At 38.9% G+C, this 16,458-nt stretch overlaps 1 protein-coding gene across 1 annotated transcript in view; it reads left to right on the plus strand.

Moving 5' to 3' along the window:
- The window catches only part of RNF17 (ring finger protein 17), a 178,594-nt gene that overhangs the window by 150,539 nt on the left and 11,597 nt on the right, over positions 1-16,458 (plus strand). Inside the window, exons 29-32 of the mRNA XM_054718710.1 lie at positions 3,404-3,529; positions 5,260-5,316; positions 9,738-9,854; positions 11,018-11,186. Of these exons, the coding sequence (XP_054574685.1) occupies positions 3,404-3,529; positions 5,260-5,316; positions 9,738-9,854; positions 11,018-11,186 (469 nt within the window). The remainder of the gene's footprint in view (positions 1-3,403; positions 3,530-5,259; positions 5,317-9,737; positions 9,855-11,017; positions 11,187-16,458) is intronic.

The raw sequence follows: 16,458 nt of genomic DNA on the forward strand, positions 1-16,458 counted from the left end.
TCTAAAACATACTGGTACTTCATATGCAAGAGTTCCATTTCATTTTGTACAGCTGCACTGGCCTTCTCAAAATACTTTGTTACTCAAGGAAAATACTTACAAGTTTTAGTTTCTACATCTCGCTTGAAAATTTTTACTTTCAAAAGCTTTTATGTATCCAAACATAACGTCAATACTTTTGCCAAAACCTTGTAACTTTAAGTTCAGTTCATTAATATGAACAGAGAGATCTGTAAAAAACATCAGGGTGTTGACCCACTTATCATCATTAAGCTGAGGAAAGTTTCCCAGATCCTTATCGTCAAGAAATACCTTAATTTCTTCAAAGCACTCCACAAAGCGCTCAAGAACTTTGCCTCGGCTCAGCCATCTTACATTATTGTACATCAGCAGTCCACTGTAGGTGGAATCAACCTCCAGTAAAAGTGCCGAAAATTCTCGCTTGTGAAGGGGGCGAGCAGCTATTAAATTAACTATTTTTGTAACAACTGACATTAAGTCGTTTAAGTTGGTGAATCCTGCCTTGGCACATAAAGCCTCCTGATGGATAATACAATGAAAAGGCACAATTGGATGTCCAATAGCTTCTGTAAACAATTTGACAAATCCGACTTTTTGCCCCACCATATTTGGTGCCCCATCTGTCGTCACTGACACAACTTTAGAGATATCAATGCTTAGGTCACAAAATGTTTGTATAACAACCTTACATATAACAACCGCTTCCTGATTTACTTGTTGACACTGATACTAACTTTATCAACTCTTCTCTCATTGTGAGACCATCAGAATATCGACCAATAATGGCCAACTGAGCATTTGATGTGACATCAGTAGTTTCATCAAGAGAGATCGAAAAATATTTACACTTCCTTATGTCTCTCTTTAATGGATGTTGTACGTTTGTGTTCAGTCTCATTATTCGGTCTTTTATGATATTTCTACTGAGTGGTAACTCAGATATTCTCTTAATAATTGCATCTTTATTCTGCATATCGTGAAATAGAACTGGTGCACATCTTAGGAGAGTTTCTTTAATAAATTCTCCCTCACTGAGCGCTTTTCCATGCTGAGCTATAGAGTGAGCAATGCTCAAACTTGCAGATGTTAAATTTGTAGAGCCTTTCATAAATTTAAGGATGGAATTAGATTGGCTCTTATAAAGGTGAAGAAATGTATTCCTTCCTTTCATCCTCACTTTTTTCCAAGAGCTGGGAATGATTAGTTTCAAAATGTCTATTTATATTCCACATTCTGCTTACTACCGTTTCAGTACATAGAATGCAAAATGATCTGCCATTTTTTTCTATAAAGCCATACATCTCGGTCCATGTCTCTTGAAAGGGTCGGCCACTGCTACTACCACTTCCTTTACTTAACCTTAGTTTTTTATTTTTTGGGTTCTCCATCAGGGGGGCAGTGACAGAAGATAAAATTATAGATAGCTTGTTAGGCCTGCAGGCAATTAGGGGTTAACTAGCCTAACTAACCACAAAATGGTGCATATAACTGTCTTTTAGGAAAGGGCAGGGTTAATAAGCAGAAATAGGAGTTAATAAGGATGCACAACAGTAATAGTGGTGAAATGGAGTCTGCACTATGGAGCAAGATGGTGTTCCTTATGGGAATTAAAATGGCTGCCGCTATTTCTAATGGCGGGAAACAGCACTTATAGTAAGTACACCACAAACCTTCGCCTCTCCCAGCCTCCCCCTCACTTATCTCAGTAATGATGGATTAGAAATCCATGACACCCCAGAACAGTAGATAATGGTTGCTGTGGTTAACTGTTATTTGGTTACTGGTAATGGCAGGGCCCCCAGAGATGCGTCCCCCGCTGCGTTCCGCTGCTCCCAGCTCTGCCTTCTGAAGTGAGGGCAAAGATCCCGGCTTAACTGGAAGTCCCAGAACTAGACGCTCTGTGCCGGACTTCTGTTGTTTTGGCCTACAGACCTCCGGCACAGAGTGTCTAATAGGGGAGGAACTCCAAGACTCTAGTCGCAAATGTTTCATCCTCAGGAGCAGCAAATGTTTCATCCTCGGCATGCGGCAGCCTCAGCGGCCGCGTGTCATCAGAAATGGCTACGCGTGTCAGTGCTGACACGCGTGTCATAGGTTTGCCATCACTGACATAGGAGAATAACTTGTAGCACAGTTAAGTCCTCACTTCATATCATTAATAAAGTCTGTGACTTTAAGTGAAATGAAGAGTTAAGTTTCTAGGCATCTTATTAATGTTTTAACTAAAGGACCTGCTGTGTACCAAACACTGCTCCGTTTCTCCCAAACAATGGATATGCATGCCCTGCAGCCCTTACTGCCTATCAAACCTTCCCTAAGCCCAGAGGTATAACAATGAACTGGATAGTCAGAAATTCCTGCCTTCATGGAGCTCCCATTTTAGTGGTGGGAAACAAAATTAAAAACATAAAATATAAGGTCTATTAGGTAGTGACAAGTGCTGAGGAGAAAAATAAAGCAGGGAAGGATGACAGAGGTGAGGCCAGGGAGGAAGTCACATTTTTAAATATAGTGGCCAGGGAAGATATCACTGCAAAGGTAAAACTCAAGTAAGGACTTTAGAATGGGCACAAGCCATGTGGATACTGGGTGAATAGTGCAAAGGGCTCCAAGACAAGAGCACGCCTAGAGTGTTCTAGGACAGCCCAGGATCCTCTGTGGCTGAAACGGGAGGAATAAGACAGAGAAGTGGAGACAGGAGGAGACTTGTGAGAGCTCTGCTGTCAGCCTGACTTGGAGAGCCATCTGAAGTTTTGAGTAAGGGAGTGACATGATCTGACCTTACGTTCTAGTGTTTTCACTCTGCCCTGATAGAAACTGGATAGTAGAAAAAGGTAGAAGCAGGGAGTTCTGCTGGCAGGCAATTACAGAAACTCAGTAGAGACCTGACTTTGGACAGATCAGCTGCTGAGTATGTGTCTGCTCAGTACCTGATCACAGTCCAGGGATTAAAGAGCCATTATCATGACTCCTTCTAGACTGCTATTAATCTCTTCCATTTCTGCCATTTTTGAGTTTTTAACTAAACTTCACTTTTTTACCCCTGAAAATAAGTTTTCTTTCTCCTTCTACTTGGTATATTTATTGATATTGTCTGAAAATGAGGGGTAGTAAATTATATATAGCAAATTATTTTCCAGTAAATAAGTATAAAACTCTCTACCTTATTGACATGTGAATATATTTTACAAAAAACAAAATAATATAATTACTGCCTCATAACTTGCCAAAATACCATTAAGAAAATTTTATGAAATTAGTCATTAAACTGGTAATACTGTGATTTTCAGAAATCTAATTTCATTCTTGCTTACTACAAAATTATAATCTTCAAACAGACTTTATTTTTATAGTAATAATCTTTTTTATTTAATTTAAATAGGAATTACCTGAAAATCCATGGGGGAAATTATCTGTGCATCTCTATTTTGATGGAATGTCACTTTCTTATTTTATGGCACACCATAAATATTGTACTTTTGAACATTCTGAGGAGATATTAAAAGAAGTAAGTGAACTATTTTTCTATAAAAATCTAAATTATAGAAAAACAAATTCTGCTTAAAATGTTCTATATTGTCTTATACCTTAAGTCTTTAAACATGTCTGATATGTTGAGAGAATAGAGAATTTGTAAAAATTTTAATGAGAAAGCAATATACTATATCATGCTTTATATTGTCCTACAAAAGGCTAATTTCATTAAGATTCATTTAATGTTTCTGTACCTTCAGACCTAGTGAGAAGCCCATGTGTTATGTTAGCCAATGTTGTTTAAATATAGAGATGTAAGTATTAAAATCTTAATAGAATGCACTGCTAGAAGAGGACTGTCTCCCAGATTAAATATTTTCCCTTTTATTTGGCATTATAACATTTCCTCCATTTTTCTGAATACAGGAAACTCAAAGCCAGTTTTTAAGTTTAGCTTCAATAAGTAGCTCAGTCCAATTGCTTACTGCTTCTGTTTTTTAATATTTTAAAAGATATAACTAGCCTGTACTAGATAAGTACTTTCTAGAAATAGGGTATTCATCATAAATAATATTTTATATGGCAAGATATTTTTATTTCTAGATTTATAGTTCACCTAAGGTTAGTTTTCTGAATATTTATTTTAGTGATAGAAGAAAACCAAATATTACGTGTTCAGTTTAATATAGAAAACGACTTCTCTCAAATGGAAACTGTGATACTACTTAACTTTGTACATGAAATTCTTACCTCCGGCTTTTTCTTTTACGGAGATGGGTATGTGCATGCACGTTGTGCACCCCATGTGTTTGTGTAAAGGTGTTTTAACCTATTAAACAGGTTTTAGAAAGATTATCTACTCTCTTTCAGTATTACTCTTCAGTGTTAACATTTAAAATGAAAGGTAAGAGCTCCCACTCTCTTACAATTAACTAAATACAGTTGACATATTTTTTTTATGAGTAGCTTATCTCCTTTATTCCCATGGTAAAAATAAATGACATGATAAAACACTTTGCACAATTTAATTGGACTTCTTAAATAATAGAGGGAAATACATAAAATGCCTTAAAAAAAGCCAATTCATTAAAGGACCTGTTAACTGTATCTTAGAAGAGGCTTTTAGTCATGAAAATAACAATTAAAATAATAATAACCACCACTCATGTTCTGAGTACTTTACATATATCACAGCATTTATAATCACAGAAGCCCCCTGAGATAGTTGGTATTATTTTCCCACTTTATAGATAGGGAAACCGAGTCACAATGAGATAAAAGTCCCACAACTAAGGAAGTTGGCCTGCAAACTTGGCAGTCAAGCCTTTTTAACTCTTTTCTTAACTACTTTGTACATGGCCTCCTAAAACATATGATCTCACACATTTAAGGCCTCTTGAGCAATTTAAATATTTTATCTCTGAGATTTTTCTGTTCTCTTGCATGTATTTGAAAGTTGCTGAAACAGTTGGAATTTTGCTGCATGTGTGTTGCATTTAGTTAGTGATAAAGAAAGAAGTTCAGCAGAACTTGTATAGGAAACAGTTGACATATTTTATATGTTAGCATGATTTTGAGGGTTTTTACTGTTGCACTATTCAGATTACTCCAAACATTACATTTTCCCATAGTTAACCTGAAATAACTAAATGAATGCCAACAAGGGCAAGCATCCAGTTTTTATGGAGATGAAATATGAAAGTGCCTAAAAATGATGTTACATAGTTAAAGATGGTTTTATTCATTAATAATATTGTATTTCAGAAACCAGCAGATTACAGTAAAAAGTATGAGGATGAAAGATGGGAAATAAGGTTTGAGGTAAGTTTCAATCCAAATATTTTGGAAACTTTGGACACTTTATCAATGTAAAGGATTTGGTACAAAATCAGGAAGTAAGCATTTTCTTTTATATCAGCTTCATCGAGGCATAATTTACATACCATAAATTTCAACTTTTTAAAGTGTACAATTCAGTGGGTTTTTAGTATGTTCACAGAGCTGTATTCATAGAGTGCAATCTTCATGACTATTAATTCCACATTTAATCACCTGAAAAAGAAACCTCACCAACAATAGTCACTTCCCATTCTCCCCTTCCCCAGTCAGTCTCCTGGAGACCATGAATGTCCTGTCTCTGTGGTTTTGCCTACACTGTACATTTCTCATCAATGGAATCACACAATACAGAGCCCTTTGTGATTGGCTTTCTTCTTTCAGCATAATGTTTTCAAACTTCATTCATGTTGGAGCATGTGTCTTTTTTATGTCTGAATAATATTTCATTGTGTGGATAAACCACATTTTGTTTACCCATTAATCTGTTGATGGACACTTGGGTTATTTCTACCTCTTTTCAGTTATGAGTAAAACTATGGTGAACATTTGTGTACAAGTTTTTTTGGTGGACATCTGTTTTCACTTCTCCTGGGTATGAACCTAGAAGTGGAATGACTAAGACATCTGATGACTTTGTTTACCATTTTAAGGAACTCTATGAGACTGTTTTCTTAAGGGACTGTACCATTTTCTTTTTGTACTGGGAACGTACAAGGGTTCATTTTTCCATATCCTTACCAACACTTGCTACCTGACTCTTTTCCTAGCCATCTTAGGATAGGTGTGAAGTGTGGTATCTCATTTTGGTTTTGATTTGCATTTACCTGATGATCAATGATGGTGAGCATTTTTCCATGTGCTCTTTGGCCAAATTTGTATATTTTCTTTGAAGAAATTTCTCTTCAGATCCTCTGCTTAGGATTTGATGCCAAAGGCAGCAAAAACAAAATTAAACAAATGGGACTATATCAAACTAAAAAGCATCTACACAGCAAAAGAAATAATATGAAAAGGCAGTCTACTGAATGGGAGAAAATGTTCGCAGATCATATATCTGCTAAGGTGCTAATATTCAAAATATATAAAGAAGTTATACAACTCAATAGCAAAAAAAAAAATTTTTTTTTTAATGGGCATTCCTGGCCAGTGTTTCTTAGTGATTAGAGCATCAGTCCAGGCACCAAAGCGTCGTTGGTTTGATTCCTAGTCAAGGGCACTTACTTGCATTGCAGGTTCGATCCCAGGCCTGGTCAGGGTGTGTGTGTGAGGCAACCCATCAACAGGTTTTTCTCACATGGATGTTTCTCTCTTCTTTCCCTCTCCCTCCCTCCCACTCTTTTAAAAAGCAATGAAAAAAATATCCTCAGGTGAGGATTAATAACAAAACAAAAAAAATGGGGAGAGGATATGAATAGACATTTTTCAAAAAAAGTCATACAAATGGCCAACAGGTATATGAAAAGATCCTCAACATCACTAACCATAAGGGAAATGCAAATCAAAACCCTAATGAGATATCACCTTTTAGAATGGCTGTTACCAAAAAGAAGAGGCAAGTGTTGGTAAGAATACAGAGAAAAGGAAACCCTTTTGCACTGTTGATAGGACTGCAAATTGGTGCAGCCACCATGGACAACAGTATGGAGGTTCCTCAAAAACTTAAAAATACAGCTACCTGATGATCCAGCAATCCCCTCCAGGTATATATCTAAAGGAAACAAAATCACTATCTTGAAAAGATACCTGCACCCCTACATTCAGTGCAATATTATTTACAATAGCCAAGACATGGAAACAACCTGATTATCCATTGATAGACGATTGGATAAAGAAAATGTGGTATATCTATGTCTATAAGTACATAGATATAGATATATAGATACACACACTATGGAATATTATTCAGACATAAAAAAGGAAACCCTGCCATTTGTGACAACATGGATAGACCTTGAAGTCATTATACCATGAAATTAGTCAGAGAAAGACAAATGCCATTTGATCTCTGGTGAAGATGGTCAGAAGGTACAAACTTATAAGATAATTAAGTCCTAGGGATGTAATGTACAGCATAGTGACTGTAGTTAACAGTGCTGTAGTTGATAGTTGCTAAGGGAATAAATCTTAAATTTTCTCATCAGAAGAAAAACTGGTTTTCTAACTATGTGAGACAATTAACTAGACTTATTGTGGTGATCATTTTACAGTATGTACCTATATGAAATCATTACGTTGTTCACGTTGAACTAATACAAGTTTATATATCAATTATATTTCAGTAAAATGGGGGAAAATAGAAAGTAAAAATTAAGAAAAATGGAAAAAAGATGTTCTCTGCCCCTTTTTAGCCAGTTTTTAGCTAGTGACCTCTGATTTACCTACCCTATAATATCCTGGTTTTATTATTGTAAGAGTTCTTTATATATTCTGTATACAAGCCCCTGATCAGATTTGCAAATATTTTCTCCCATTCTGTGGGAGAAATTTTCACTTTCTGGGTGGTATTCTTGGAAGCACCTGAGTTTTTAATTGTAATGAGTCCAATTTATATGGTTTTTATTTTGTCACTTGAGCTTTTTGGTGAGGGAAGTAAGAGTTATAAGTAAAAGTTTTCTCATTTATAAATAGAACTTCATTCCTATTATAAAAATATCATAAGCTTGTTGTAAAGTGATTTGTAACAAATCAGTAAATTCAACAGTGGGGTAGTCACTTTTTGCTTAACTCTGCTAAGTGATTCAGATACATTTTATTTTGCCACTAGTTTGGAGATATTAAATACTAATAAATTAATCTACAAATTTGAATGTGATGATTTTAGTTCTTATGCTAATTACTATATTTAAAAACTTTCTATAATAAAAACTTCCCACATTTTTATATATATTTGTAACTTTCTATTATTTCTTATGCTTTTATAGAGCTTAAAAAAGAGCACTAATTTTTTATGATATTAACTTAAATCTTTTGGGATTTCCTATATTACTTTAGTTTTTATTATAAAATACATACTTATTCTAAAAATAAATGCTATGGAAATGTGAAAAGGAAAGAAGTCCAAACACCCCAGTCCTACTAGACAGTGGCATTACTGTTAACTATTTGTTAACCATTTTTCCAGAACATTGTGTATGTGCAAATATCTAATCTAATAGAAAGGATAATATGCAAATTAACCATCACTCCATCAAAAGATGGCGGCCCCCATAGTGGCCGGGGCGGGACACTGGCATCGTTGCCCCGGCAACGAGGTCAGCGTCCCATGCCCCGGGCACAGAGGGCCAGAGTGGAGACACAGCACACAGGGGTGCATGCCCCCACCCCAGCAGACACAATGCAAGGGGCCTCTGCGCGTGAGCTGCAGAGGAAACACCTTTTCTGACTGCTCATTGGCTAAGCTCCCAGGACGCCACCACTCGCAGTGTTCTTGGTAACTTGGGTAATAGGAATCCAAGAAGGTGATCTAGGGTTTTTCCACCACACTCCTGGAGGAAAAAGCTAAGGTCCGCTGCTGGAGGGGCTAAGAAATGTCATATCCTGCCCTAGCCAGTTTGGCTCAGTGGATAGAGCCTCAGCCTGCTGACCACAGGGTCCGGGTTCGATTCTGAATAAGGGCATGTACCTAGGTTGCAGGCTCCTCCCTGGCCAGGGCCCAGGTCAGGGCTCATGCAGGAGGCAATCAATCAAAGTGTCCCTCTCACATTGATGTTTCTCTCTGTCTTCCCCTCTCTCTTCCAAGCTCTCTAAAAATCAATGGAAACATATCCTCAGGTGAGGATTAAAAAAAAAAAGGAAGAAAGAAATGTCATACCCCATGAAAGACACATCTTGAAAATGCCTAAAGAAAGTTGTCATTTTTTTCGTGGTGAAGGGACTGGAGTCCGTGTTGATGAAAACACCTTGGCGGCTGTGGCGGCTGGCAGTTGCAGCAGCAGCAGGGTGATGGGGCTGGCACCTTCCCCTGATCTGCCCAGTCACCTCCCACAGAGGGAGGCCAGACTGTGGCTTAGGCCCGCTCCCTAGGGGGAGCGGGCCTAAGCCATCAGTAGGACATCCCCTGAGGGCTCCCAGTCTGTGAGAGGGGGCAGGCTGGGTTGAGGGACACACACCCCCCCCACAGTGCACGAACTTCATGCCCCGGGCCTCTAGTGTATACATAAATAAACATTCATGTAGTGTTTTTTCATACAAAATTTTTTAAATTGAGGTGGGGAGAGAATTCTAAAGATCTTTTATTTATTCGTCATATTTTGGTCCTGCAATCTAATGAAACCATTTTGTGGTTTGTGTGTATCAGAGAGCTTGCTTTCCGCTAATTGTGTAAGTTACATTGTCCTGAATTTTGATATTGTAATGGATTTCTGAGTAGTCATTCTGAATTTGAATTTATTTGTGGTGTTTAGGAATTGCTTTTGTCTGAAACAGAGACCCCTATTTTACCACCATATTTGCCTTCATCTCTGCCTCCCCCAGAAGAACTCTATGCTGTTCAAGTTAAGCACGTGGTCTCACCTAATGAGGTATGTAATTTAATTTACATGATTAATTGATGGTTAAAAACATAACATTCAATCTTGGTCTTAAACTCTAGGATTCTTCATGTTTCCATCTTACTGACTTTAAATAATTGAAACTTGGTGACCTCTAGTTTGACCATCCTATAATTTCCTGTTCAGATATTTGTTTATATTTAATAAGGCAAGTATTTCTTAAGCACTGGCTTGTTTTCCCAGTGTTGCCATAGTTATATTTATATCAAGTATTTAAATTTTTAAACTGGACCCGTTTCCACCTATGAAATCTTATGACATCTCACTCCCCTATCCTATTCATTACATGAAGTCTAGACACTTTTCACACTGCTTTGTATTTTTCCATACCAGTGATCACCTTCTAATGCCCTCTCCACTTTTTTACTTTTCCATACTAGACTGTCACTCCACAAAGACAGGGATTTTTGACTGTTTTGATCACTGGTGTGTCCCCCAAACCTAGAATACTGCCTGATAAATAGTAGGCACTCAATAAATATGAACACGTCGTTGGCCAACAAAAAAGCAAGCAATGACAGTGTAGTAATGCAGAGTCCCTTCAGCCAGTTTACACAGTAAACCTTTCCCTCAATGGCAAGGAAAGGATTTGCTTTATAGTTTATTCAGAGAGCATAGGAATGTACAATTACTATTGGTTTTAATAAGTTTTGGTATTATTTATTGCTGCATAACAGATTACCCCAAATTTAGGAGCTTAAAACAATACACAGGAGAGTCAGGAATCAGGAGCATCTTAATTCAGTACTAGCTCAGATCTCTCAAGGTCACAATCAAGATGTTGGGGTTAGGGAGGGCATTGCAGGATTCACTCAAAAAGACTCACATGATGCTGCCTGAGGATCTCAGTACCTTGCCCTGTGGGCCTCTCCCTTACCTACGCGGCTGAAAGCCTCCCTGAGACAAGGACAGCACCATCAATACAGAGGTCTCATGTCTTCTGTAATCTGATCTTGGAAGTCACATACCCTCTGTCATGTCCTTTTGGTCACAAAGATCAGCTCTGGTATGATGTGGGAGAGGAACTTTACAAGGGATCATTGGGGCCATTTTTGGAGACCATCTACTGCAGTGATTTCATCTGTAGAAATGAATACTAAAAGAAGTTTTCTCCTTCCCTTCTCCCCACTTAGGTATACATTTGCCTTGATTCTGTAGAAAATTGTAATCTCTGTAACCAGCATAGTGACACAGATGACAGTGGCGTCAGCTGGGAATCTGAGTCTGAGAGCCTCAATGAAGCTCTTCGGAGGTTCAATACTAATGTGGAGACCTTCCCACCTCTGACAGACTTCAGAACAGGTAGCACATACTTTCTGAGTGCAATGGGATTGTTAGTTTTGTTTGAACGGGTGGTGAGGTTGGTGATTTCTAATGTTATCACACTTCCTGGATGTGCTGATCTCTCAGTCAGAATGCTGTAGATGACCTTCCCCATTTTCTAAGTGACCTAAGAGGTAAATACTCCCTCGAGCACTTTCATTTTCCAGAACTTGAGCTCATTGGAAAATTGCACAAAGATGTTTTGTCTAAGCTTAAGGTTTTGCCACTAGCTCAAATTGTGAGAGTTGTTATTCAGACCCAAATGGCAGTCATTTTCATTGCAAGCCACCTAAACTGGTGATTTTAGAGTGGGGGCATGGGAGCTCAGATTGTGTCCTGTCCTCTCAGAATAGATCAAACCCTGCTCTCTCTTTTAAAAAACAAACATATTTTTATTAATTTCAGAGAGAGGAAGGGAAAGGGAGAGTGATAGAAACATCAATGATGAGAATCACTGATTGGCTGCCTCCTGTACATCCTCCACTGGGGATTGAGCCCACAACCCAGGCATGTGCCCTGATGGGGAATCGAACATCAATGCTCAACCACTGAGCCATGCCAGCCGGGCCCTGCTCTCTTTTCTTCTTTTTAACTTATTCTTACCCATATTCATTAAGTATATGTGATTCTTCTATGAAGAAAGTACACTACTTACTTGATAGTTCCCGAGTGCTGTGTGGTGTCTCTGCATTTCTTTCCATATGTGATACAGAGGTGTATTTACTCTGGGTGTTTTGTACATACAGAGGATATGCTAAAGCAAAGGAAAACATCTGCCTGATGTACCTGCCTTTGTTCAATGAGATTTTCATCAGTTGAGACCCATATTGGGCTGATAAACAGCCCTTGGAATTCCCTCTGCCTGCAATGTTCTTCCCCAGAATGTGATTTTAGGTCTCTGACTAACTCACCCCCTATTGCAAGTCTTTCCTGAACGCCTGTATGAGTGGCTCTGCCCACCACCCTCCCTGCCCCATTATACTCCATGCCTTCTACTCTCCTTTGTTAAATAGGGACTCCTAGTACTGCAGTGACCAGCAATTAGGGCACCTTGCACAAATATCTGTGGAATGAAAGAGTAAATTCATTATGATTTTTTTTTTCTTGTTGTAAACTCAGATTTATAGTCTGGAAGAAACAGTTCATCCTCATTGTGTTCTTGTCTGAAGGGAAGTCACACCATCTGTATGATGTGATGATTCATGGAGCTGTATACATATTTGTACATTCTTCTGTAGGCCCTTTATTCTTTAGTATGCACCTGTACCAATTGATTCATAAGCAAGTGCCTATTAAAAATGTATATTTAAATAAGGAATTTATGTTGAAGGAGTTGCTTTATAGATTTAAAATAGGACAACTAGGTAGGGGTTTTTCAGTGATTTTGAGAAGTAACTTTAACCATGTTTATGAAGCTGGAAATGGTAAAGGTTGGAAGGGACTGTTGACCAAGATTCAGTCAGTTGTTTACTATGCAGACACCTCTATAGATGAGATTCTTACTGTTCTATTGGTAACCTTTATATATTCAAATTATTTACAACTCTGATAAAAATAATGTTTTTTAAATGTCAACATTGGAGGCATTTAAATACCACTTGGCCACAACTACTTTTCTTTGTGGAAATTTTGTAGAAGATAATATGATAAAGAAAGGGAGGGCTGGAAGTAGGGCAAGATAGGTACCCAGTGTATTCTGTCTCCTCTGAAGCACATACTATTATATCATTGTTCCTCAACTTTACTCAGGCCTGGCATGCATTAGCACATTTTTTACTGAGCAAAGGTTTATACCAGGTGCATGGTGGGAATGTGTGAGAACTAGTGGGAAAGCAGGGAAGGAACATGTGAACAAATCCACTGTGAGAAGAACAGCTCATATTAAAACTGTGGCCTGTGCCATTGGGTCAAAGAAACCATGCTAGAAGTCGGCTTTATGAAGTCACGTTGGAGTGATTTTTGAAAGAACAGATGTTTATCATAAAAAGAAGTGCATAATTCTGAAGCTATGACAGAAAGGTTTAGAAACATGGAGTTTAGGAGATTAAAAATGTCGGCAGAGGAAGTGGATGCAGCACGTACACACTCCCAGGAACTAACTGGAATTACAACTAAACTACAGAAAAACTCCTTGAAAAAATCAATGGCAGACTAGCTGGAGAGAACCCTGATAGAGACTGGTAGGAGGGGCGGAGGCGTGAAAGGGCTGGCCAGGCACCCACAGACAGCAACTGAAGTTCCAAAGAGATATCTCAGTGGTGGGGGATTGCCACTGAGAACTCTGAGATCTAATAACCAAGCTGCATCCCCCTCCAGCAGAGAGCACCAGAACCCACATAACATCTGACTCTGAAAAGCAGTGAAGTTGCTGTCCACCAGGGAGCAATGGCTGGAAATTCAGGCACTGTCTTAAAGGGCCAATGCACAAAATTCCCTGTAGAGACACCAACCTTGTGCTCTGGCAGAGGGAGGGCAGAGTGGACTGGAGCTGTATGAGCAGAAGCCATGATTGGGGATTCAGGGGTTAGAGCTCAGAAGGATGACACCCCCAGTTTCCTGTGCTGAGTCATTCCCTCATGCAGAAGAGGACACCTTTCCCACATGGACATTTGCCTCACCTGGGAGGGGGTGAAGATAGTTGACTCACTTTATTGGAAAACACCTTGCCCTGAGGCCACTAAAAATAACAATTAGCCTCCAGGCAGAAGCAACTGCCCCACCCTGTTGAAAAAAACTATCACCACACCTGAAGATAATTGCCTGGGGGCAATTCAAGTCAGAATCCTATCAGTCTATAGACAGAGGTGGTCTCCTGAGGCTGTGAGTCTTTGCCTGATACAGTTAGTCCTGCACTAGAGATTGAGAGGTGTAGAGGCTCTACCTAATACATAGTCAAAAACCCAAACAGATATTCAAAATAAGGAGACAAAGAAAGAAACCCCAAATGAAAGAGCAAGAGAATTCTCCAGAAGAAGATATAAGTGAATCAGATATAAGAAATTTATCTGAAACATAGTTCAAAGTAATGATGGTAAAGATGCTCAACAGCATGAGAAAATATATAGTAACTATGAAAAAAGAACAGTCAGAAAAAAGGAATGACATCACACAAATAACACATTGAAAGGAACACACAGCAGATTGGCAGAAGCTGAGGATCGGATCAGTGAATTAGAAGACAGGGTTGAAAAAAATCACTCAATCAGAGAACCAAAAAGAAAACACGCACACACACACAAAGAATTTAAAAAAAGGAGGACACATTAAGTGAGCTGTGGGACAAGATGAAACAACAATATTTGAATAGCAGGTGTGCGAGAAGAGGCAGAAAGGGAGAAAGAAATAGAGAGCATGTTTGAAGAAATAATGGCAGAAATTTTCCCTAACCTGGTAAAGGAAAAAGGTACACAAGTTCAGGAGGCACAGAGAATCCCAAGCAAGAAGAACCCAAAGAGGCCCATGCCCAGACACATCATAATTAAAATGCCAAAATTTCAGAACAAAGAGAGAATCTTAAAGGCAGCAAGAGAAAAGCAAACTATTACCTATAAAGAACCTTCCATAAGGCAGACATCTGATTTCTCATCAGAAAGTCTACAGGCCCAAAGGGAATGGCATGAAGTATTCAAGGTAATGGAAAGCAAGGATCTGAAACCAAGATTACTATATCCAGCAAGGCTATCATTCAAAACAGACAGTCAAATAAAGAGCTTACCAGACAAAAAAGGCTAAAGGAGTACACCACCAAGCCAGCATTACAAGAAATGGGACTGCTGTAATGAAAAGAAGAAATAGAAAGAAAAACCTAGGCATTAAGAATTAAAATGGAAATAAATAAGTATGTATCAATAATAACCCTAAATGTAAATGGATTAAATGCTCCAATCAAAAGGCATAGGGTAGCTGAATGGATACAAAAACATGACCCAACTATATGCTGTCTACAAGAGACCCACCTCAGAACAAAAGACATACACAGGATGAGTGTGAAGGGATGGAAAAAAATCTTTCCATGTAAAAGAAAAAAAACCCTGGAGTAACAATACTCATATCTGACAAAATAGACTTCAAAATGAAGGCCGTCACAAGAGACAACAAAGATCACTACATAATGGTAAAGGGATCGAGCCAACAAGAGGATATAATCCTGGCAAACATATATGCACCCAATATAGGAGCACCTAAATATATAAAAAACTAGTAGCCCTGCACACGAATCCATGCGCCAGTAGCTCTCTGCGGGGCCTGACCACTCCGCGCCCGCTGCCCAGAGGCTCTCCATGGCCCAGAGGCCCATCCGCAGCTGGGCATGGAATGCTTGCCTCATCGCTGGGGCAGCACCGCAAGTGTTCTGTGCCCTGGCCTGGCCAGAGGCCCATCCGAGGCCAGGCTCGGAATGCTTGCCTCGTCGCTGGGGCAACAACGCAAGCGGCCTCTCCATGCCTGTGCCCAGAGGCCCTCTGCGGCTGGGGTGGAACATTTGCCTCATCACCACAGCAATGAAGCAAGCATTCCACCAGGCTGCTCATGCTGTCCACTCTCAGCGGCTGCACCCCTGGGACTGGGGGACTCGGCGGGACTGAGAGGACTGGGCACCGCCATCTTGTGGCTATGGGCACCACCATCTTTGTGACAGAGTGACAGTTAATTTGCATATTATCCTTTTATTAGATAGGATACTTCTAGAAGACTTTAAAGGAGAGATCGACAACAATACAGTCATAGTAGGGGACTTTAACACCCTGCTGACTTCACTGGATAGATCTTCCAGACAAAAAATTAACAAAGAAACAGTGACTCTAAGGGACACACTGGATCACGTGGATTTAATTGACATTTATAGAACATTTCACCCCAAAGCTGCAGAATATACATTCTTCAGAAGTGCACATGAATCATTCACAAAGATACACCACATGTTAGGACACAAAACAAGTCTCCTCAAGTTCAAGAAGATTTAAATCATATCAAGAATCTTCTCAGATCACAGTTGAATAAAATTAGGAATGAAATGTAAAAATACCCAAAACACTCAAACACATGGAAACTAGCATGTTATTAATAACAATGAATTGGTTACCACAAGATCAAGAAAGAAATAAAAAACTTCCTGGAAACAAATGAAAATGAACACATAACAACCCAAAATCTCTGGGACAAAGCAAAAGCAATACTGTGTGAGAAGTTCATAGCACTATAGGCATACCTCAAAAAATAAGAAAAGTCAGCAATAAGCTACTTAACCCTACAA

This window comes from Eptesicus fuscus, chromosome 7, assembly GCF_027574615.1.
Source record: "Eptesicus fuscus isolate TK198812 chromosome 7, DD_ASM_mEF_20220401, whole genome shotgun sequence".
NCBI classification, from domain to species: domain Eukaryota; kingdom Metazoa; phylum Chordata; class Mammalia; order Chiroptera; family Vespertilionidae; genus Eptesicus; species Eptesicus fuscus.